This window comes from Musa acuminata, chromosome BXJ1-10, assembly GCF_036884655.1.
Source record: "Musa acuminata AAA Group cultivar baxijiao chromosome BXJ1-10, Cavendish_Baxijiao_AAA, whole genome shotgun sequence".
Classification (NCBI taxonomy): domain Eukaryota; kingdom Viridiplantae; phylum Streptophyta; class Magnoliopsida; order Zingiberales; family Musaceae; genus Musa; species Musa acuminata.
Window position 1 is genome coordinate 23245629 of NC_088336.1, and position 25421 is coordinate 23271049.

General features: G+C 36.5%; 1 protein-coding gene across 2 annotated transcripts in view; it reads left to right on the top strand.

The window, feature by feature from the left end:
- The first annotated feature begins 3544 nt into the window (after positions 1–3544).
- The window catches only part of LOC104000213 (guanine nucleotide exchange factor SPIKE 1), a 30406-nt gene continuing 8529 nt past the window's right edge, over positions 3545–25421 (top strand). The window contains exons 1-21 of one of the 2 annotated variants that reach the window (XM_065086699.1): positions 3545–3899; positions 6477–6566; positions 7560–7722; positions 7793–7920; positions 8904–9013; positions 9143–9198; positions 9321–9418; positions 9578–9715; positions 10045–10359; positions 11816–12094; positions 14033–14200; positions 14293–14484; positions 14594–14637; positions 16779–16848; positions 17021–17182; positions 18668–18775; positions 18950–18987; positions 19626–19770; positions 22352–22478; positions 22824–23017; positions 24702–24832. In XM_065086699.1, coding sequence (XP_064942771.1) covers positions 6480–6566; positions 7560–7722; positions 7793–7920; positions 8904–9013; positions 9143–9198; positions 9321–9418; positions 9578–9715; positions 10045–10359; positions 11816–12094; positions 14033–14200; positions 14293–14484; positions 14594–14637; positions 16779–16848; positions 17021–17182; positions 18668–18775; positions 18950–18987; positions 19626–19770; positions 22352–22478; positions 22824–23017; positions 24702–24832 — 2753 coding nt within the window. In that variant the 5' untranslated portion in view covers positions 3545–3899; positions 6477–6479. The remainder of the gene's footprint in view (positions 3900–6476; positions 6567–7559; positions 7723–7792; positions 7921–8903; positions 9014–9142; positions 9199–9320; positions 9419–9577; positions 9716–10044; positions 10360–11815; positions 12095–14032; positions 14201–14292; positions 14485–14593; positions 14638–16778; positions 16849–17020; positions 17183–18667; positions 18776–18949; positions 18988–19625; positions 19771–22351; positions 22479–22823; positions 23018–24701; positions 24833–25421) is intronic. The other variant, XM_065086698.1, reaches the window with a different exon arrangement.

The window sequence follows — 25421 nt, forward strand, 5'->3', positions numbered from 1 at the left end:
ATAAGCACTTTTTGTATCTTCTGATGAGTTTCTTTGGAAAAATGTGAGAGAAAGCATGACAAACCATCAAAGCAATGCTGAATCATGTAAATCTGAGGTCCACAATGCTTCTTCTTTCTTCCCCCACAACTTCTACTGGAGCTGTGTTGCATTGGTATTGGATTCCGATGGTTGATCCTTATCCTCTGATGACTTTGGGGCTACTGCGCTTACCTGGACCTCATGAATGGAGCTTCATCACTGTTCTCCATGGTGCACGTAAACATCTGATCGCAGACAGGATGAGGACGAACACTATGCTCATCTCCATTCGCAGCATGGAGTGGACTGTGACATCCTCGCCTCAGCGTAAGCTGAAGCCACAGTGAGCAAATCCCAGTCAAGATCAACCGGAAAAGAAGAACAGGAAGAAAGAGTACTTGAAGAAAAGATAGAGGTCGCGCTCAGAATAAAGCGAGAGTCAGAACACATGCACTTGCACAGATGGTCGTCATGCCATTTCCCTTTCCGTGTTAGAAGCTCGAAGAAGGGAGAGACCACCGTGTGAAGTCGAAGCACACACTCCTCCTCCTTTTTGCTTTGCCTTTACGTGCATGATCGGAGATTGGTTTTAGGTTTCAGCTTGTGCCATGCAGGGAGATCTCATGCAGCAGCACATGCAGCGAAAGAAAAGAGATTTCTTTGGCTCTTTTTTCTTGCCATTGATCCAATCGACTGCTGCCCAACCCACATTGCCAGCTAGTTTCTTCTCCTACTTCTTCGTCTTCTTACGTCTACTTTGCAGTACATTGACTTGTTAGGTACACTGAAAAGAGCTTCTCTTTTGTTTTCTTCCGAGGGAGATGCAAATTGTGATTCTGAACCGTGCGCATCATTCAACATCTTAAAAGGCATTCCCCCTTTGTGACAAAGCATCGGAATAGGCCTGATCTGCTGCCAAGCACATACTGATTTGATGGAGTGAGGTTTGAGTGCCAGGTGGAGGGAAAGAATTTGGCCACTGGCACAAAGCAAGCTCTGTAGTGGCGGCTTCTTTTGACCACAGCTGAACAAAGTGCACAAGAAAGTAGGCGAGCGATCAGTAGTAGTGCCCGTCAAACATCTCCATTGTCATGTGCCTGTGATCTCTCAAAGAAGATGGAAACTCTCTGTTTCTTGGTCAATCACGCTATGGAGATGCAGTGATAGCTCAATGATTAGTATGTTTGTTAGTACGGCTTAATCTGACTTACGACTGTCAATGCTCGATAGTTATGGATCTCTCTCTCCCTCTCTCTCCAGATTTAAGCATCTATTCGAGTCGAGGAAATAATCTCTTTATGGAGGCCGACAAGTAAATTAATTGCTTAAACGAATAGCTTAGAAGATTTGAAACAAATGAATAAGAAAGATTCCAACCTTTAAAGCCAATTTTGCCATGGAAAACTGAGGTTTAGAATGGGCCATGAAACTTTTCCTTCCTTGCCCACATGTGATTCTTCTCCAAAGGCCCTTTGCTGAACATATGACCGATGATGCATCGATCCTAACAAATCCAGTGTCAGATATCCTTCTTCTCTTTGAGATTGTGTTAAGCATGGAAGCTCTCTTTGGAGGAGCATATATATGATCAGGTACACAATGCTGCACTGAAGCAGTCCAATTTTGCATAGCTATTCTAATCTAATTGGATGAGTGATCCATTTAACCTGACAAGATCAAGAGGGTTTAGCTCTGAAATTATAGACACTGCATCCGATTCAGCTGCAAACACATACACTGGACAATATGAAAGAAGAAGATATGCCTCGATCGTTGAATTGTTCACAAGTGTTGCAGTATGTAACCCAACTGCTGGTTTCCCCTGTTTTTTCTATTGTGAGTTCAACCAAGATGAACTACTTGTTCTTCCTTTTCACTGACAGAAATGCATGATTTCTATTTTAGTGGCAAATCCATTGTTGGCCCCTCAGTAATGATCAGTCTTGGCTCCATCCTTTGCCAGGGGATCCATTTTCATTATCCTAGATTAAGTTTTTAAGCAATTAATGAGTGAAAAAGGGGATCTTTTTTTGTTTTCTTCCAAATAATGGTTTTGTTCTTAATACATTTCTTATATTAGTTATGTTAGATTCACTTATCGAGAATCGAATAGCAGGATCTTGATAACTCGAGAACAGATGAACAGAGAGCTCCATCAAAGGTTCTTCCCAAGCTTAATAGATTTTGTGCTGCAAATGCTTCTGGCCTGAAGCTACGCATCTGCAAGTTCGAACCTAATCCTCAATGCTAATGCTAACTGCAACATGAACAGAAACAAGTACTTCAGCTGCAGTCAATGGCTTTGGACATCCATCGAAGCTGCCAAAGTTTTGTATGCCGTAGCTATAACATGTCATTATCAACACCATCCTCCCTCCCAAACTGAAGCCTTGTGATGGAGGTGGTCAATGTCTTCTTCTTCTTCTTCATGCACACACACACATACTTGCAATGGCTGTCAAATATCATGTCAAGGAAGACATGGTTCCTCCGTTTGGCTTGCAAACAATGCATGGACCGGAGGGGTTTCATCCATGGTACTCCCGAAAGCGATGATTCCCATCAGAGCTTTGGCCCACAATGGAGGCAAGGGAGGAAAAGATAAGTCTGAGCTGGGTACGTCACGACAGTGCCTGCTCACATGTCTGGTTCACGGGTAGGTTTCCACACACAGAGAGAGAGAGAGAGAGAGAGTAAAGAAGTAAAAGAGGAGAAGAAAAAGAGGACCACAGTAATGTAGGATCGGAAATGGTGTGTGTGTGTGTGCCAAGACGTCGTATATATATACTCCTGTACGAGTTTGACCGTCGATGGATTTCTCAGGGTAATGTAAAGGTCAGCAATTTTGACCAGAGTTGACTTGGGAGTGTAATCTGGAGAGGAAGGGGGAGAAATTACAGGGAAAAGAAAAAGGAACAATTAAGAAGGGTCAAACAAACAAACACAAATACAAAAAAATAAAACACGTAAATTTGTAATTATTTTTTCTAATTAATTTTAAATTATATCTCAAAATTCCATCTCAATTTTTCAGGATTTATTAGACATAAATTAGTATTTCGATATATCTTTGTCGAAGAAAAAAAAAAGGAGAAAAATACCAATACAAAATCTTTATCGATCACAAACTTATTCATCATTTTCTTCGATTAATATTTTTATCAGTTAATAATTCTTTTTTTAAAATATTTATCTGTGGTCTCATTTTTTCCTTTTTGGGGAAAAAATGGCGAAGCTGGCCCCCACCGCTCACATGCCCCGTCGCGGGCCCCACCCCCACCTACGGCGCCCACACACCCAACTCATCCACGCCAAAAAGCTCCCGACTTTACACCCCGCTTGCTGGATTACGAAGGGATTTAACCGCAAGACTCTGCGTGTAGGGGGTGGGGCCCAAAACAAAAGCAAACGACTCCCCCGCCCTCTTGTCGAGCTCTCTCTTTTCTTTGGACTCAAGTATTTTTATTACCAAGCAAACGCATATATTATTAGTATCATTGCACACACCTCACCGTACTGCTCGCAGCAGCTGCTGCTACTCGTAGGCAATTATTATTGTAATTGGTGTCGTTCGCAACAGTGCACACAAAAAGCTTCGGGTTTCGACGAATTGGAAAGCGATGCAAAAATAGGGTTCCCAATCCACCTTCCTTATATTTTCTTTTTCTCTCCCACAGTACACCTGCCTGCCTCTCTTCCTCCCCGGTACCAAACCCAAACCCAAACCCAACCCCTCCCCCTCGCCCTCTCCCTCCCCCTCTGGCATTGCTGTCCGGGAGGTCGATTCGGGTTCCTAGGGTTCGGGGAACCTCCGCGGTGAAGTTCCTGCGGCCGGATCTGCGGTTCTTGGATGCCCTAGCGGGATCTCGCTTGCCGTGGTATGTGTCCCGCTGTTTCTTGGGCTCCGAGGCTTGGCTCCTGCTTGGCGGAGTTGCCAACTGCTTGAATGACTCGATCTTTGTTTGGTTTAGTGGGTTATTTTCCAGTTCCTTGGTGTTTTTTCTTCTAAGATTGCTCTTCTTTCGTTTTCTTTCTCTTGCTCTTCCCTTAGTTGAACCTGTTCTTGTAACACTAGGCAATGTAGACTGTGTGCGGAACGACTCCGGTTGTATTTTTGGCTCTCGGAAGGTTTGATCTTTCTCTAGAGTGGTTTGGGTTAGACCGAAAGATGATGTTTGTACAAAGAAAGATGGGGGGGGAGAGAGGGTTTTGTCGAGAATATATTTCAAAGGTTACAACTCTGGCGGTGTTCTTGGCCTCGGGAGGTTTGATCTTTCGCCGACTGGTTTGGGTTAGACTGAAAGTTCATGTTTGTAGAAAGAGGGATAGGGAGAGTGAGAAAGTCTTAGTGCTAAGAATATACTTTATACGGTACTACTCTGCTGGTATTGCGGTCGTAGTAAGATTTAATCTTCCTCAGAGTGTTTTGGATTGAATGAAAGATTACATTCGTAGAAACAGGGATAGGTAGTGAGAGAGGGGTAGTCACTGTGATATACTTTATACAATAAAAATCTGGTGGTAGTCTGTTTTTTGGAAGGTTTGGTCTTTAATAGAATGGTTTGTGTTAGACTTAGAGATCCTATTTGTAGAAAGTGGGGCAGGAGGGAGAGGTTAAGCGTCAAGAATTATTTTAAGAGATCTATTCTAGCACATCGTTGGCATTTCTGTGTGAATATATTAACTAGTTTGCTTCTTAGAGCTGGTCACATAGACCCTTAGTATTCTTCAAGTGTTTTTGGCTATTATATGATTGAATCATCACAAATATGGTATGGTGACTTGAGCGAAAATGATCACCATGACATGTTTGCAGCATCTAGATAAAATATGCTCAGGTATTATGCATGGATATAACAAATAAATCTTTTCATATGGTTGCATGTCTGAGTATGTAAAGAGGCATAAAAGATTTTCAAAATAGAAAAAGTTAAGGGAAAGAACCTACTTACGAGTCCTTATTGTGGTTATGCAGTTCATGAATGTTGTATCTGGAGATTGGATCAGAGCTGTGTTAGGATATCTTTGTCATTGAATTTCAAAGAGACTACCAAAAAGTTCTTCATTAACTAATTGTCCCCTTCAACCACCGGCGCTATGCAGGGTTTTTGTCATTTCCATTCTCCGTGAGAATATGATAGTTGAAGAATAAAAGTGTATGCCAAAAGAAGTATAAACGAGCAACAAAATATAACTTTGTTTTGATGTATGGTTTCTAGATATTTGATAAGCTGGTGAATTAGTAGATCTTGATATTGGGAAATGGTGGTAAGTTTGATCTTGTTACTCCTAAGATCTATATGAGAACTAGTTTAGCAGGATTGCCAATATGGAAACACCTTGACTGCACAGATCAATGCTAGGAAATGTTGCGAAAGATTGAATGTGTGGCCGTGAAGGTGGTAAGATGATGATATTAGCTTGCTGATCTGCATCATACAAAGAGGTCACAGATGTGTCTCCTCCCAAACTCTGTTGCAGCCATGTCTTGCTACATTTCCCGCTCCTTATTTTTCTTGAAAATATTCAATGTCATTTGTGTTAATATGGTTATTTTTTAACTAATTGTATGATAATATTACTACAAAAATCTTGGACGTATTCTCATAAATTAGTACATGGTATTTGGATCATTTCCAAGATGATACTATTCTCAAATAAATGGATGGCTGGTTCTGACCTAATTTCTTCTTGAACACATATCCCCTCTTTGGTACCTGAATTTATGTAGTATTTTATAATTGTATATTCATCATTTATCTGTGTCAACCTCATGTGATATAATGCATATGCTTGTTACTCGAAGAGTTTCCAATTTTGAATTAGACATGCATCTTGAAGAAATTGATGGAAAACAACATTTGCTTTGATAAAGCAAGTTTTGATATCTTTAATAAAGCACTTAGTGATTAAAAATGTGGACTGCATGCTCAGTTAGCTAGAGAGCTGATAAAAAATGGTTGCTTTTGGAAACTCTCCTCTGTTGAAAAGAAAAAAAAATCCTACTTAAACTAGTGACCAATTTGTATCCCCTTGCTGAAACAAACTTGGGTGAGATTCGAGGAATCTGTAATTTCAAATTAAAATTATATCTCATCTGACATTTCTTTGTGCTCATTCTACGGTCACTGTTACTGTCTATTAAAAAAATATAAATTCTGCTTTTCGCAAAACATTTACCACAAGTCTGGATCTGTGTTACGCTTGATGTTGCAATCTTTTGACAAAGAGTGGAGCTTGAGTAAATCCTATTTAAAAACACTTTGTACCAAAAGCTCTTTGTTAATTGTAGCCTGGTAGGCTGGTAGTTGTATAGTTCTTGAGTTTCTTCTATGAAGAACATGTTAAATGGGGCAGAATTTTTATGTTTTTTAATATAAATTTATATTATGTTTTGGTAAATCATTAACTTGTTTTGATGTATGTTTGTGACATTCTCAACAATGCTTATCTAGGCGATGGAAGATTATACATCAAGCAATGGCCATCGTTTTAAAAGGATACCACGCCCACTGTTTGCTGCTAATCCAGAGCTGGAACCTTTGGTTTGTCTAATCTTTTCATTGATTAATTGTTCACATTGCTTGCTAGAATTTTTTTTATCATACCAGATCCAAGTGAGAAACAGATTGATTCAGTGTCTTTGTATATAATTTTTTCTATACTGCTGCCACATAGCTCTTTTGCAGTGTACATAAGTATGAATTCTATTAAGATATTCATAGTAATATATAATTAAGTATTAAACAAAAAATACAATCGGGTCTAAAATATTCATAAATAATGCTAAGATCAAATAAAAAAATTGGATGATAACATCTCTTCTCGTTTAAGAAATTGACTGGGCGAGAAGTTATCAAAATTGAGTAATGATATGAGCGATGATTGTCAGATTATCATAGACCTCTATGAGGTACCAAGATATTAGTGATGGTTGAAATGACATTGTCATCAGGGTAGATTTCACATATGCAATGAGTGGGCATATTGAGGTTGTATAACCTTAAGAGGGGCAGTTTCGTGATTGCATATGCAGTCTCATAGATGCATTCTTGAACGATAATATCCATAAGATAACTATTCACTAACTTGCCAAAGCATGCATTGAGACCTGAGCTGGTGATACAAAGTTTAACTGTTTGATCGTGCATATGAAATTGGCAGCGAGAATGATAATCAACATTTTCTATCACCTGTGTTCAAGATTTGTTTTCCTTTACTAATAGATACTAGATGTTACAATACTTGCCGTTAAAAATCTGTTCTTATCAAGCAACCTGTGGTGTTAGTACAATTTCTTAAAAGTTTATTTGCAAGAGAGCCATGGCAACTGACTTGAGCATACTGATGTTTAACCGAGTAATGATGAGTGCTGGGCATGTGCTATGATATCAAGATACTTTTTTGTTATGAATCCTGCAATTTGGTGATGAATTTTCTAATTTACTATGTGCTTTTATTGTTTGTTGTTACCACACTATATAAGGCACAAAGTTCTGTTGTCATGTGAGGAAGAACATGCTATTTTTTGCTGTCAGATAAATGAAAACATGGACCAGTGGCCACATTTGAATGAGTTGGTACAGTGCTATAAGGCTGATTGGGTGGTGGATGAAAACAAGTATGGACATTATGAAGGCATTGGAACACCATCTTTTCAAAGTCAGATCTTTGAAGGGCCTGATACAGATATAGAAACTGGTACATCCTTTAACTAAATAAATTTGCTTTTCATTTTTTCATTTTAAAATTTTTATAATCTTTGCTACAGAAATACGTCTTGCTAGTGCAAGGCTTTCTAAGACTGAAGATGCTACAGATGATGATGTTCCCAGTACGTCAGGCAGGCAACTACCTGAAACTGGCTTATATAAGTCATCCTCCAAAACCCAAGACATGGTACCTTTTGTAAATTTTGGTCTAGATCTATGCTTTACTAGATAATGTTCTGATTTAGTCATGGAAAAAATGTTTTTTGTTTTACAATCTTGTTGCCAAAGAGCAGGTTCTTCCTGTTCATGCTTATTTCACTATTTCTTGAATTTATGTCATTATCAGTTTTGGTCTACTATAAATAGAATTTTCAAGTTGTCGAAACCCAGGGCATTACTATAGACAAGTTTTTGTCACAATGCATGTGAAACTTCTAGATTTGATGGTTTGTATCTTCAAGACAATCTTAGAGCTAAGCATACAGGTGAGGACTTCTCTATTATCTTTTCACAAAAATCTCTTGTAACATTGCTGAGCTGCTTTCTTTTCTTCAACTAAGCTTTCAGCAGAAACTTGGATCCTATTATGGTGTAATTTTTATGGTAGGGATTGGTGAGTGGTGGTTATGAGTTTTTGGTGTTGCAAACTGTCACTGCTATATTGAAAGTTCCTGTGCATGGAGAAAGAGGATTCTGGACTAAATGATCCTTGATAAGGATTTGCATTCTTAAGCAAGAAAGCATAAACTGTGAATGAACTATTATCTTGTTATTTCTGTTTTCTTTTAGTGCATTTCTGTATGCAAATATGCCTTCGAGAATTACAAAACATAATATTCTTTCTCACTGGTTAACTAGTTGCTAGTAAACTAGAAGTAATGAGGGTGGAAGTTCTCTTTCACAAATCGTGTAATAAGGTGTATTCAGGTCATCATGGTCTTTGAGTTTTAACCTATTCTTTCAAATATTGTTTGGACTTTTGACTTTCTGCATATTATAATTTTGCTGAGTGAAAGTTAAGATCAGCCTTCTCTACATGATATTATATTTACCTGAAGTGCTGGTCAAAAGTGTGCCTTTATGTTTGTTATTGATTTCTTTTATGCATTTGGTGGAATATGGTTATTTATTAAGCATCTCTATTCTTTATGGTCATTGTTTGTTCTCCAGCATTTTGGTGAGTCTCCACTGCCGGCATATGAGCCAGCTTTTGACTGGGAAAATGAAAGGTCACTGATTTTTGGTCAAAGAACTCCTGAAACTCTTCCAACACATAGCAGGTTTACATTGCTCCAAAACCTGTAACTTATGGTCGATATATAAGGCCTTCTAGAAATTAGTATTAAATCTGCATTATTAAGCTTCTCATTTTTGGCCCTTGTTTTGTAAATCTGTGTTGTTGACTTTAGTGGATTGAAGATAACTGTGAAGGTGTTGTCATTGTCATTTCAAGCTGGATTGGTTGGTGAGTATCGTTCTGCACATTATTGGACAATCCATTATATGCAATTATACATATATACTCAGTAAAGGCCATCTTCAATAATTGAGTACTGTATGGTGATCATTTTGCCATTCTTTTTGTAGAGCCTTTCTATGGAACAATTTGCTTATATAACAGAGATAGGAGAGAAAAGTTGTCGGAGGACTTCCACTTTTGTGTTTTACCTACCGAAGGGCAGGATGTAAGATGTGCTTTGTCTGGTTATTATTCTCAGTCAAGTTACATACTACCTTCTTCTATGAAAACAAGAATTGTTTCTACCTTCTTCCATGTCGATCTTGACGGTGCTTCCTTTTCTCTGTGCAGAAAGTTGATTTCTTTCCCACTCTCTTTTTTGTAGGTTAATGCTTCTTTGATACGTCGGGCTGTTTTCTCCTTGGATGCTCCATCAGCATCTGTTTGCCTTCTCATCCAACTTGAGAAACCTGCTACAGAGGAAGGGGGGGTTACAGCATCTGTTTATTCTCGCAAGGAACCTGTAAGTCAAGGTCTATAATATGTTACTATTTTGTCTCATAGATCGTGTTGCTACTGTTCACAATTTTTTGTTAAACATGATTAAAATGGATTTATGATATGATTTTTTACATTTTTTAGGAATTAAAATGTAATCTAAAAAGATATTTGTCATACTCAAAACAATATCATGTTGATAAGTGCTAAAGAATCAACTACCAAATACCCATCTTCATTTGTACTTTTTAGTTACTTTATGTTGATCATTCTGTCAATCTCAAGGACTTTGTAGTGCTTTAGTGTTAAACGAAGGGTTTTTGATACTTAAATGTAAGTTACTTTATGTGCCAGGTTCACATGGCAGAAAGAGAAAAGCAGAAGCTCCAAGTTTGGTCTCGTATCATGCCTTACAGACAATCGTTTGCATGGACCATTGTTCCACTGTTTGAAAACAACAATGTTGCTGCTGCTGGTGGTGCTGCCTCTCCTAGTAGTCCTCTTGCTCCCAGTGTATCTGGGTCAAGCTCTCAAGATAGTGTTGCAGAGCATGTTTCAAAAATGACTTTGGATGGCAAATTGCCCCACTATTCAAGTGGGAGCTCAGTTATTGTAGAGATATCAAACATAAATAAGGTTAAAGAGAGCTATACAGAGGATTTATTTCAGGTGATTTCTCAGCACAAATCTGCTGATAGTTTTATTTTTTATTTTCTGATAGTTTTAATTGGAATATCTTTCTCAATATGCACCTTGAAGTATTTAATAGCATGCTTTTTTCTTCTTTTTTGTGATTCAATGTGAATAAACTTTCTGAGCGTGCAAGTACTTGTGATACTAGTGCAATATGAATAAATAATTTTGGTGATTGATTATTGTGTTATGATGAATTGACGAGCTTATTTATGTAAATCCCCACATAATGAGAGCTCAAGGTCCACCGTTTCGGTTACCAGCTTTTTGCTAGTCGATGGCCGGACCAATTTAGGTCTAGTTTGACCGGCATACCATGTGTCACTATGTCAGAATGTACCATGAATTGTTGGGGGGAGGGAGAGGAAGTCAAAGAATAAGGAAGAAGAGGAAGAAGAAGGAAAAGAGGAATGAGGAAGATGAAGAATGAAGGAAAGGAGGAAGAAGATGGAAGAAGAGGAGGAAGAGAAGAAAGAAAAATAGGAAGAAGAAGAGGAGGCGGTGGAGGAGGAGGTGTACGTGAGCAATGTGGGTGATGGGTGGCGAGGGATAGGCAGCAAGTGGGGAGGCGAGGGTGGACTCGGACACGTGGGAGAACAGGCGATGACTTAAGTTTTATTTTTTATTTTTAAAATTTTAAAAATGAGTTGGGCTTACCTGGTCTAGGCCCATTGTCATGCTTGAATTGGGTGGTAAGCCCTGTTCACAGGCCTTAATTCCAGGTTTACTGGGCTCACCATGCAGTAAGCCTTGTATTGTGCTGAACTGCCCAAAATTGGACTGGTCTGGATGCCGGTTGGTGGTCAGACAAGTAAATACTTGCCGTATCATACCGAACCAGATGAAATTGCATTCCTTATTGAGAAGAGACAGTCAAGAATTGATGAATTGGTTACCTGAAATATAGATTGAATTTGTCAGCTTCTGCACTCCAAGTATCACTGTATATCTTGTATTAGACTAGGTTTTACTTTTAGACAAGAATGCGATGTGGTACGGTTTGCAAAATCCAACATATCTTGGATATTAACGCATGTAATGATGAATTCTGGTATTTTCTTTTGACAACTTGCCACAGAAATCTTTCTAGTGGGTCTGTGTTTTAGGTTTGCTTAACAACATTTTTACATGGATGGATTTATATCCTATTCTCCCACTTCTGTATCTTGGCCTGTCGCTTTTCTTGCTTTGTAGTGAATTTAGCATTCAAGTGTATTTTCCCAGAAGGAATTCTGTAGAAGCATATCTTTCTAAGTGCTTTGAAAGAAAAAAAAAGGAGCTCTCTTTAAGATCTTGTTTGCTGATATCTTGCTTGACAAATACAGTTTTTTGAGGTGTTGGATGAAAATGGGTAGCTTCAGATGTTTTTAAATGTTTTTTTATTGGTTTCATTCAAGGTGAGCCCTTGTTTTGTCTTTTCTGTTTTTCTCAGGACCCTAAGAGAAAGGTACATAAGCCTGTGAAAGGTGTATTGAGATTGGAGGTTGAAAAGCTTCATGCAAACTCTGTTGATATTGATAATATCTCTGAAGGAGGAAGTATGATTATTGACTCAAATGAGGCTGAAACTTCTTTTGGAAAGCATCACGTCAATGGTCTGGATGGATCTAGGAGTAGTCATTCGAAGTTCATTGGCATTGACCGGAAAGACATTCGTGTTAATGCTTTAACACCGGTGGGAGAAGATCATCCTGACTCTTCTGGTGATGATGTAAGTTTTTTTTGGTCAAGTTCTACTTATCCTTCTATGATCAATAGTACTGCTTTACCACTGACTTGCTGGATGAACTTGTTTTAGGAAGCTTTATCTGGAATTATTGGAGATTTCACTCAATTACTGTTGTTTTATTAATTTTATGAAAAATAATATTGTCATCAAAAGTTCTGGTCGTCGATCTGTTTGTCATCCTCCAAAGTTTTACAATATAGAGCTTTTGAAGAATATGCTTTGGTGGAGATTGTGGGAGTCCAGAATAAGAAAATAATAGAGTGGACTAATGTAGTGAACTTCTAGCATCGTGTTTATTCTTGTCTAGTACGATGTGCCTGGAACACAGGGTAATATATATTGGAGTACTAATTTGAAGTCCATCGTCTTGCTTTGTATTGGTTTGCCATTTTCCATGGACTTAAGTCTCTGTGCAACTCTGTGCAACTCTATGAATGAAGTAATATGAGCAACCAAATCTGTCAAGGGGTTAAGCTGATTGGAACATGCCATTTTTAAGATCCAAGGACAGCATGACTTTGGAAACTGGATCAACGGGAAGGCAAACAGAGGAATCAAATATTAGCTATACTAGTCAGTACAGATCAGAATCTGCTGGCCCAACCAAGGGCTGGTAGTATTTTTTAATTTATATTGTATTTTATAGTGATATCAGGTGGCATGAGATAGTATACCGCTCGGTAGATCGGTACCATATGACCAATAACTGAAACTGGTATTGGATTGAGATTTAAATCCTCAATGCAAGCCACTATATTTTGTTATGAATGAGGCATTGGAATTGTTGGTGGATGACAACAGGAGGATCCACACATGCCTCTACATCCAGAGAAATTATGTGGGCTAAGATGCAGAACATTAAGCTAGAAGTACAGCAGTTTCATGGGACTAGTTTGTTGGTCTCATGAGTTTGAGTGGCATCAGCTCTTGGACGGAAGAGAAGTATTTATTTTAAAGGATTAAAAATGTCAATTGGTGCCAAATTTTGAAAAAACAACACTGATTTGCTTGAATAGTTAACTGCATGAGTTCTTGAAGATAATGAGATGTTAATTTTATATGAGGTATATAGCAGGGTTATAACAGATGCCATGAGCCCATTAAAGCCCAGTACCTTAATTTACGAATTTGAATAAAGTCAAATTGATAATGATCATTATTGATGTTTTTCACGTAGGATTTGTGGAAAATGTAATTGTTAGATATCATAATAGATGAAAGAAACAAAATAGAAGAAATATCACCAAAAACAATGGAATATTCCATGCCCTAGATTATTATTGTCAAGGAAGTGATCCTAGAATCCATTTGTGGTTTACTCATTACTATCATTGCTTTGTTTCTAACCCATACAAACACAAGCACAGATAGATAAGAACATCTGTCTGCTGGATAACCATATCCTATCAGTTGAAATCTAATTATTTATGACAAAGTGGGCACTATATTTGATTGACTTGCATGGTTTTTTGTGGGTTGTTACATGGAATATGTGTATAACATGTCATTTGCAGCCCTCGGCTTACTAAGTTGTCTGCTACAAACTTAAAATTCCAAAAATTTTGATGCATGTCAGATTGTGTATGCTGCTGGCTGAACTGCCATAGTAATTATTGCTGCCATCATGGACTTTTAGAACATTAAACAAGGTGCAAATATTTTTACTGTTTTTATGAACTATATTTCAAATTATATTTATTATACTCTTTGCCTCCTCTCCTAGCTTCCTTCCAAGGCAAATTGTATGGGACTTTCTTTCTGAATAGGAAGCTGTTGCCCATTTCGGAACTTTTTGATGCTTGTAAATTAACTTTAATCTCAGGGCCAGAGAATTAAGTAATTATCCCTTTTAAGCTTGAATTTTATTAACTTTGATGTCTTGCATTAATGAAATCACTTCAAAATTTTGTTTTGTGGCAGTTTCAAGCTTTTGATTTTCGGATGATGACTAGAAATGAACCATTCTTGCAACTTTTCCATTGTCTACACGTGTATCCCTTGACTGTTAACTTGAGCCGCAAAAGAAATTTGTTTATAAAAGTCGAGATGAGAAAGGATGATGCTGACATACGAAAGCAGCCATTAGAGGTTTGTATTGATGAGACTGACTTGGTTCGTCATATCAATTTCAGTTCACATTACTTAAGCTTGATGTGCTGCTGTTGTTTTTTGTTGATCAGGCTGTGTATCCCAACGACTTAGGTCCAACTCTTCAAAAATGTGCTCATACACAAATTGCAGTTGGTGCTAGGATGGCCTGTTATCATGATGAGATAAAAATTTGTCTCCCTGCTCTTTTGACAACCCAGCATCATCTTCTGTTCACTTTTTTTCATGTTGATCTTCAAACAAAACTTGAAGCTCCCAAGCCTGTACGTGCTTATCATTCTTTTTGGTTGATTTTATGTGAATTCTACATAACTTCTTGACATGTGGAACAAACTACACGTACTTCTGTTTGATAGTTGCTTACACGTGCAGGTAATTATTGGATATGCTGTACTTCCATTGTCCACACACATTCAGTAAGTGTTGCATCTATTAGTATTTATATATTGCAATGTCATTATGGGTGGTATGTCAATATAATTTAAGGGTGATAATTGGCGGTGGTAATGTTGTACAACTGATGCCTACATGTTCTTTTTGTGGAATTGGATTCACCAGTTGTTCCTCTAAATTTGGTAACACCATGATACTGACTTGGTAACACCAAGAGCAAAAACTTCCCTATCTAGTTTTGAGAACTTTTAGTTACTTGGTATCTTGTGCTCTTAAACTATTATTTTGGGTGAGACAACACAATCCTGTATATTGGCTATGGTGTAGCTGACGTTATTTGGTGTTTGAAGTTGCGATTTGCAATTTTATTATAAGCCCATTGTGACCAAGAAATACAATATTGAACCATTGTAATGAATTGATTTGGAACACGAAGGCATTTGGTTTAAACTGGCATTGAATATATGTGTGTCTAACACAAGATTTATTGAAATGAAGGTATCTTCTTTGATGGCAACGTATGTACGTGCTAATGTGTAAAGATCTGTGATAAATAATGATAGATGCTGATGCTGATATGCATGCTGGGGTTGATTCCTTTATCGTACGGGTAATTTTTTTTTGTAAATATTGAAGTTAGATTTGATTGTTTTAATTAAGGATCCAAAGTTCACCTTGGCTTACCAACTACTGATGCAAGCACCATGTGTGTGGGCTTGGTAAAAGATTGCGATGGAGACACTAAGGTGGACCAGACATATGACATACAAACTTTGTAGAGTGCTGGCAAGGAAAAGTGAGTTAAGTGGAAGGAAATTTATCATGGATGATAACCAAAGAAGGCTCAGAGAAAAGTGTGTGAAATTGCATCGTGACAATGAAATATTTCAAGTATGTTATCCTTTATGAAACTAAAGGTTGGGAAAAAAAAATCCATGCAGCTAAAGAAGGTGAAATCTTTGAGGCCTGTGGTGACAGGCTATATTAAATTTTAGATACACAATGGTTTTTTTTGGCAAATATGCCTAATAAATAATCTACTAAAAAGATGCCTTTACTTCAAATATCTCTAAGAGATTGTGCTACATTGACTCTGCACTTAATTCATTACAACTAAAAGTCTTTTTGAAAGTACTATAAAAAAGTAAAAAAAAACTTTGCTTAGTGGAGTTATTCAAATCCTAAACTTAAATGGCTCAAACTGCACTCAATTAACCACAAATGTGATCTTTCAATCGCTGAACTATCAGAAGTCTGATTGAGTATCATATGGGCTCGGACCTTTTTTCAATGCACCCTTGTTTGGTTGGAGCTAGTTGGTCATTGATCCATGTGCATCATGTAATCTGACAAGAAGTTACTAATTTTATCCAATGAGAGCTGGCATTCAGTAGGTTGTCCTTTGGATTGGTCTTCAGATTTAGGATCGTGAGAAGTGGTTTGATCAAATCAGATAATGGGATTAAAATTCTGTGGAATATCTGAAAATTGCCTGGACTTCTGAGTTTGGCTAGAAAGCATTGTGATCAATAGTGTTGGTTGGATTGGCTTCCTTTATGGTTGATTTCTTATTAAAGCTGATGGGTCCCCCTTAAAAATTGGTGTTTTCTGCATTTGATATCAGCATATTCCAATCCAGATCAACCTTACTAGTCCAGAATTGCCTGATCCTGCCAACCATTGTTAAATGAATAAATTCACATGTGGTTCCTTCTCAAAATGAAATGCAGTTGATTTTATGGTTTTTTATAGATATTAAATATTTTACACGCATGTCTGGGTTAATCTTAGGCAGCATGGAATTGCAGTGGGCAACTCTTGGTAATCAAACTTTTTTTTAACAAGTTATGAAGCACTAGGTATGATAGGCAGATGCCAAGATCTGCGAACTTGTTCATTTATACTCATTTTGTTTATTTGTGTTCACATTACACAGGAGTTGTTATACCAGCTTTTATGGTGTTCTACCCTTCGAAAGTTGTAAACAGTTTTGGGTTGATTGAAACATTGCATATTATGGATTGTTTTCATTTTCTTTGCCATTTTGAATGAGTGTGCCATATCGTCAAATTTTAACTATGGGTTTACTTGTATGTGTCTGTGTTTCCTTTGAGATGAGAGAATGCTTTTCATCATTTAAGTAGTTTGATTTTGCCCTTTTCAGGCTGTTGTCTGATGTATCTTTACCTATTTTGAGAGAGCTAGTTCCTCATTATCTCCAAGATAGTAGCAAGGTATCTATTTTACTTGTACATTCATTATGGGGAAGTTCCAAAGCAAATGTCTCTTTCTAGACACTTTTTTGTTTTAAATGTGCTGATTCTCTCAAAGTGGCTTGTTGATCCTTTATAAATTGAAAATTCATACTTTATCCTTATGGTTTTAACTTTTGGGTTATCTTTTCAGGAGAGACTGGACTTTCTAGAGGATGGGAAAAATGTCTTCAGATTACGTTTAAGGCTGTGCTCCTCTTTGATTCCCGTCAATGAACGAATTCGTGACTTTTTTCTCGAGTATGATCGGCATAATCTTCGGACAAGTCCACCTTGGGGATCTGAGCTTCTTGAGGTACTTATTGTGCTTTTTATTTAGTTTCTACCTTTGAAACTTTCATGATGATGATGTTCGGTAATTGTTCACTTAATCTCTGTTTGGATTTCAATCCTGATTACTATTTAAGGGAGAAAAGAGGAACAGCTGAACTGTCAGGCCACAAACGAACCCAAATATTCAATTCATAAGTCATCAGATTATGTTATGACTCAAGATTTCACTACTATTTATAACATATTTTACTCAAGATCCAATCATACTAAAAGATTTTATGGAAAGAAACCTTACTTGTAAGGAAATCTTGTAATTCTGTATTATCTTATCTGAAAAATAAAAATTGGCCATTTTAATAGGGACTTAGTGGTATACAAGACTATAAAATCCTGTAGGATGGGTATGATAGTGGTATACAGTACTGCATACCAACATTTACCGCTCGACGTCATTGAAAGTTTTGAAAAAAAAAAGACATGACTGATATTGAATTATATAGTCCAATATTGTTGTTTTACTACACCAGTAAATATCGGTCAATAGGTATCAATCTGACAGGATTCTGAAATTCTGGTTGGGAGTGTGATGACACTCTAAGTTTGAGTAGGTTGGCTTATGAGAAGCTTTGAATTACTCAGTTACATGATAGATCATGGAGGATCCTTAATTTTTGACTTTCCTCTGAACTTTATTGGGCTACTAGCAATTTGATAACTCCGTCTTTCTAGATTACATGTAAGGTTTTGATATTTTTTTGTTGTAAAATTTACCTCAATATCATTTAGTTGGAATGATGAAATTCTCCTGTCACCTTCTGTAATATTGTTAGTTTGATGGGCGTCATTAATGAGAGCTAAGAACTCTTTTGACTTTCTCATTTATTAATAAGGTTTTAATCATGTCAATCATCTGATAACTGTTGCCATATAACACAAACTTGAACCAGCTAACTATGTGGTTTCTCATTATTGGTTGGTTGGCATTGCAACTAAGTTTCTCCTGGCTGTTTAGTTTAACATCCTCTTGTGCATACTGCATATAAACAATTCTGCACTCCCTCTGAGAAGTTAAAAAGGGTGATTTCAAGATCAAGTGGTCTTAGAAGGAAATTTCAACAGATATGGATTCACCTTATTAAACAGCCGGACAACTTTTAGTGTCTATGGTTACATATGATTTTTGTGTTGCTCAATTGATTGCTAATTCCATTTTGTTTGAACTATTAAATAGCTGAGAAGTTAAAAAGGGTGATTTCAAGATCAAGTGGCCTTAGAAGGAAATTTCAATATATATGGATTCGCCTTAAATAGCTGGACAACTTTTAGTGTCTTACATATGATTTTTGTGTTGATCAATTGATTGCTAATTCCATTTTGTTTGAACTATTAAATAGTTCCATCCAATAAGGTGTATGAGTGTCACATGTATTGCTGTTGTCGATCATTAGTCTGAGGATCTAATTGGATTTTCTGTCCTAAGGCCACAATTTATATGCTGATTATGCAGGCGATTAACAGCTTGAAGAATGTTGAGTCTACCGCCTTACTGCAGTTTCTCCAACCAATACTCAACTTGCTCCTTCATCTTATTGGTGATGGCGGGGAAACCCTGCAGGTTCTGTTCATCTTTTGTAGACGAAAATTTCACTTTGGTCATCTGGTTCCTCAAAATTTGTTGTAGCTAAGTGCCAATTTTCTTTTTGTACAAGTTTTCTTTTTTTTTTGTTTTGTTTTGGCCCTGGAATTAATTTGATTGCAATTTCTTGTTTCTTTACTATTAATTTTGTAGGTTGCAGCATTTCGGGCTATGGTCAATATTTTGACCAGGTATGCATTTCCATTGATATTTTCTATAGTGTTATTTTTTGGTTTTATCTCAATGTATGCTAAAAAAATTCATTATTCTAAGCGCAGACATTTTCATTTCATTAAGAAAAGAATTTGCTGATATTAAAGAAGTTAAAAGGTAAACAAGAGGATGAATCATCCATAAATTAAACCTGAAATAGATACTCCCAAATGTTCCACCACTCAAATATGCTTGCTAATTCAGGTCAATTAGTCTCAAAAGCAAGATGATATTTGATATATCTATCTCTAATTTGGCTCTTGGGATACATAAATGTACATGATTCATGTATGATTCATAATTTCATATTATGTCCTCATGGATGAGTATGTCTATTCATACACATTGGTATGTAGAAGATGCATGTAATTTTTTTATTAACCTCGTAGGCACTTCTGAACTGCAACTTGTGATTGATTGTTGGCTGCACGAGACTTTGTTCATTGTTTTAATTTCTTGAATTTCTATTCTGTATTAGGTTCATCAGTTGAATATGGAGTATTTGTTAACTGATAATAAATTAAATCATTTGCAAATAGAATACAAGATACCACTTTCATTTCTTTTTAAGTCACATATGTGAAGTATTACTTTTGATTTAATGACCACCATGCAGGGTACAACAAGAGTCATCTGATGGGGCTGACAGAAATCGTTTTCTAGTTAAATATGTTGACTATGCTTTTGATGACTTTGGCGGTAGGCAAGCACCTGTATACCCTGGTTTATCTACAGTGTGGGGCAGCTTGGCACGTAGTAAGGTAATGTTGAGATCTGACTTTGTTTTCTTTGGGTATTCGAATGTCCAAGTATGCTTCAATGTCCTGGGACAGAGCATATCTGTTCATCTTAGAGTCATTCTTTCGCAGTCTCTTGGAAACGAGTTATCTTCTGGTTTCTAAGTCCTATTGTAACTGATGCCAACAGAAGCTTAATCTTTTAACTTGCCTATGAAATAAATCCATATTACATCTTCCTCTTAAATTATGTGATGTTTGTTATACCTGTGCATGTTTCTGTGCTTTCATTATAGTGGAGTTTGGAAATATTGTCTACATCTCATATGCTTTTTCCTTTGGAGTGAGAAATTCTCACTTTTGATGCAACTTCAAGTAGTATGCTGTCTTTCATCTTTTATTGTTTTCCATTCCTTGGTCCATGATTTATATTTTCTTCATTGGTAAGGTGAGCAAGCCAGCAATGTGTAAGATGAAAGCTACAATTTCTGAATTTCTAAACTTGGAATGAACTTTTTTGTTTGGATTAGTCATAAACTACTCGATTTTAATTTAATGTCAAGATTTACTCATATTTTCTTCTGAATGGACTATGTGACTAAATTCTAGCAGTTATACAGGATTTGAATTATTAATGCTGGATCTTATGATATGTATAAACTGACAACTGTGAGCAGCAATAGATCTTGCATTTCCGAGTTATATACAAGTAAAGAGTTGTTTTAAGTTTCGTTCTCTATCTCATGTGATCAAGGAGACACAAAAACCCAATGGACGGTTGGTTATCATACTATTCTCAGGCCTCTCCACTATGGGTTTGCATTCAGATAATAATGGTAGTTGCAATAGTCAGACTTGTGAAGTATCATAAACCTGCTCTGTGTAATTGTTCATTGCTGGTAGGTTCTGGAGGTTTGTAATTGTGCTAAATTTTGTTTTCTGAAACAATTCATTTAGCCATTTGCGAAAAAAGGAAAAAAGATATTTGAGATAATTGAGGAAGATATCTACCTGATCAATATGATGTGGAATCATATCAGATGGAGATGGATTTTGATTGTAGTAATATTTGCAAGCTTATCCACGCATTGATTTTGCTTCTATAGACATGAATGTGTGTGTGTGTGTCTATATATATATATATATATATATATATATATATTACACTTATATTTCTACATTCTTTGATGGTGGTTGATTGTGTCAGTCTAACTGATTGGGCAGTTGAACCAAACACCAATTACCAGTATAATCAATTTGGTGGCAGGTCAATTTATTGCTAAATTAAACCTTTTGGTTCGGTTTGCTATTTGGTTTAACAGGGTTGTAAAGAAGAGAGAACTATTGCGGTTAGGGGAGTCTCTATTTTGCTTAGTTCTACTAATATAACAAGTCATAGGAAATTTGATCCATATAACTAGGGGTGTTTGGCATTTGGTCTAAATGACCAAGCCCAACTGGGCGAAAATGAAATAGGGTTTTGATTCAGTTTGGAAAGATCAGGGGGCACGCATTGGTTGTCTGTAACTCTGTATGATATATAGCATTTATGGTAGCAATTGTGTTTTGTTTGTACTCAATAATCAGCATAGAATTATGCTGAGTATACAGTGTTGGAAGTTACATTGTAATAGGCACTATAGTAATACCTCGGGGTGTTTTTATCATAGAATTGTTTGTTCGAAAATTTATATAATAACAATTCATCCATGTTCCAATGACTTTGTCTATGCGACTTCTTTACAGGGAAATGATGAGCCTGGTACTCACACGCTTGACACTGATGTATTTATGAATTAAATGCATATATTGTATGAGTATGAACAACTAATCACAGAATAATTAGAATGACCTCCAAAATTATGTTCTTTGCTGAACTTAAAATTCATGTAGAATTTTTAATGTCTTCGAGTTCACTCTTCATATCACAATTGTAATCAAGGTTCGTAATTTCATATCGTACCGACGTATCAAGCTTTGCTCGGTATGGTACAGTACGGGCGTATCGAGTGATACATCAGTATCGCTCGGTGTGTGTGTGTGTGTGTGTATATATATATATATATATATATATATATATATATATATATAATATAAAAATCAATATATGAATATAAAAAATATAAAATAAGAAAAAGGAGGTGTACGTTGCCTTGGTGATGTCGCCTCTTTTTCTTCTCCTTGTCGCATCAAACAAGGAGAAGAACGTGAACTTCTCCTCACTTGCGGCATTCGACGAAGATGTTGAAGGCCGCGGACGTCTTCGGCCTTCGGCGAAGAATGCGGCGAAGAAGAAGCCGAGCTGTCACCTCTTCGTTACCTCCTAGATCGAGATCGGGAAGCGTCATGGTTCTCCCGATTCTCCCTCTTCTCCGAGCGCCTTCTCCCTCGACGCTTCTTCTTCCCTCACCGCAGCTAGGCTGATACCATCCCGTAGTGGGTGGCGACGGTCAAAATCGACCGCTACCGCCTGATACGGGCGATATCATTTGAAATTAAAATCCTTGATTGTAATTATGCTTTGGATGCACTTTTTTGTGAGATTAGTATAATGCTTCATTTAATCTTTATTAATTTATGAATTCTCTTGTTTATTGTTTGACAGGCCAAGGGATATAGAGTCGGGCCTGTTTATGATGATGTCTTGGCAATGGCATGGTTTTTTTTGGAGTTGATTGTAAAGTCAATGGCATTAGAACAAAATCGTCTCTTTTACCACAGTCTTCCTTCAGGTACAATAATGATATAGGTGGTATTCATTTGAAAAAAAAAAGCATCTAGTGATTCTTGTTCGGCTGTCTTCTTACAACTTTTGCACAAAAATGGAAAACTGTGTTTTTGCCACCGAGAAGCATTAAATAATTCTTCAAACTCAAATTTTACATATATTCTTGAGACTGCAACAATATTTTCACATTTTTTCTTTCAAAGTTAGATATAATCCTATCACTTTATTGCATTAAAGGTTTCAATATCAATGTTGATGGAGATGTATGTGACAAGCAGTTCACTTTTGAGTTTTGAGTTTAGTGTTATTCACTTGTATTTATTTTTACTTTATGATTCCTTTCCTCTAGGTGAAGACATTCCACCATTGCAGTTAAAGGAAGGTGTATTCCGATGTATCATGCAGCTTTATGATTGCCTTCTAACAGAGGTTCATGAACGGTGCAAGAAGGGTTTAAGCTTAGCTAAACGCTTGAATAGTAGTCTGGCTTTCTTTTGTTATGATCTGTTGTCGATCATTGAGCCACGCCAAGTTTTTGAACTGGTATGTTATCTTATACTTTGCAGTTCCTTGATAGGATTTGTTTTTTAAAGCATATCTTATTCTATAGTTGATATCATTGACATTTTTCTTGGAATATAGTTGATATCATTGACATTTTTCAGGCTGTTGCAAGGCCTTTTCTGTTTCATATACATATTGCTAAAAAGTTATGTTTGTGAATGAAGAAAATTAATCAAGCTTGAAGGTGTGAGAAGTCGGGAACATTTTATTGGAGTCCATTATACTAATGAAGTTATTAAAAAATGCCTTCAAATATAATAGAAACAGATTATTAGAAACAGGAAAAAGGAAATACATGCTACCATGGCAAACAGTGGGAAACATGGGTGTTGCTGGAACAATTGAGTACTCTGGAAGCCTGCCCAAAGGTCTCAAGTTATGTAGCGGTTTTTTTAGGGATTTCATCTCTTAACTGGGGTTACTTCATTATGACAGAAGTAGAAGCCTCCCAAGCAAAATTTTGATGGTGGAAAGAAAGAAAGAAAGAGAGATATTGTTGTTGTAAATATTGTTAAAATGTCCAAAAGCTATACCAGAGCTTCACAAGATGATATTTAACTCAGTTATCTATTAGATACGACCCAAGTTTAGTGCAGTTTTAGTTCCATTTGTTGATGAAAGTGCCCCTTTCAGTGTGGTCTTATACCTGAACTGGCATCTACTAACGATTGTTATTTGTGAAAGAGACATATATTAATGAAACTGCACATCTTCAAAGACATGACTATCCAATTTTGACTTTGTACAGAAAGGTTTTTACTTACAAGAAAGTGAAAGCAATGTGTAAACACAGTCTCATTTTCTCTTGTGCCATAACAAACTTTGAATCTGTTTGTAACTTTAATTCAGGAAATCTGACTTCCTATCATATAAACACAACTTGTGTTTCACAAAAGTTAAGTTTAGGTCACTTTGACTTTTATCAAAGAAAATAGCCCCTAAGAGTCCTAAATGAACTCAAGTATGGTGTATGATTGAATGGAAACTCAGCATCTGTCTCTTGCCATAGAAGGAGTCCTGTTATGTTGGATTATTTTCATTAATTTAGATGATAGAAAAAGCTACGTGCAGTGTAAATGTTTTCTCTTTTTCTTTATCATGAGGAGTCCTGACTCCTAATTAATAGAAAATATATCCACTATTATATCTATGAAAGGGAAATTATAGGAATTTGAAATGCTTAATGCATAATTACATTTAAATAAATGCATTCCTGTACAAAGTGCAAGGAAAGTCATCTTCTCACTTTTTTGTTTTCCTTTTTATTCTCACTAAATTTATTTTGCTTAAATCAATCTATCTTTTAGGGCCTAAATCTTTTCTTGCCTTACAATTTCCTTTGCTTGACCACCATTGAATCACTTTCTTTCTGCAATTGATTATTTACCGGTGACTTGTAGTCTTTTATGTAGGACATTCTAGATGATGTTTGTTTATTTCTTTATTTTTCTCATGCATATCTTATCTCCATAATTTGTTGCAAGGTTCGCTTTATTAAATATAGGTTTTTTTTTGTTAAAAGGCCAAAAGTTGTACATGAGTAGCTCCTTGAAATGGACGTGCTATAACTTGTTTCTGATATCTATACTCTGTTTGCTGTGACATATATTGAGATAGACAAGCTAAGCTTTTTAGAATCTAGGCTGATGATCTTTTTTTCCAGGTTTCATTGTATATGGACAAGTTTGCTGGGGTTTGCCAATCAGTTTTGCATGATTGCAAACTGACCTTCTTGCAAATAATATGTGATCATGATCTCTTTGTGGAAATGCCTGGGAGAGATCCTTCAGATAGGTAGATTTGGAAGCTGTTTTTGTCCAATTAGTAATTATAGTCGTTAATGCAGTTAACATGTTGAATCCTAATTCGTCTATAGTACTGCTAACATTTTTTATGCTTCATATTCAGAAGAATGCTAATGCTAGGGGCGTGTCTTTTATAAATATCTCTCTGGAAATTAAAATAACTATGCATTTGTTTTTGGCACTAATGCAAAAAATTGTAGAAATCCCAAATGAACATTTTGGAATAGGTTCTTGTTTTTATGATTTTATCAGTGTACCTTTTGATTTTTGCAACTTAAATTACTTTTCGAGATGTGTATGTGTTTTGCACAAATGCACACACAGTATAAGTAAAATTACTCAGATTTTGATGGATGCACAGAGATGCATTGGTCCCATTGTTAAATGTTCTTATTGTTGGCTGTAATGTGTATCAAGACTTTATCCAACTTGTGAAAAATCAGAATGTGTTAAATGTGAGATTCTACCCAGAATAAGAAGTTATATGCTAATGAACTATGATGAACCATCTCTGAAAAGCTTGGGACATATTGTGATCTTGATAGATTTTCAAACACCATGATTATAACCATGATTGG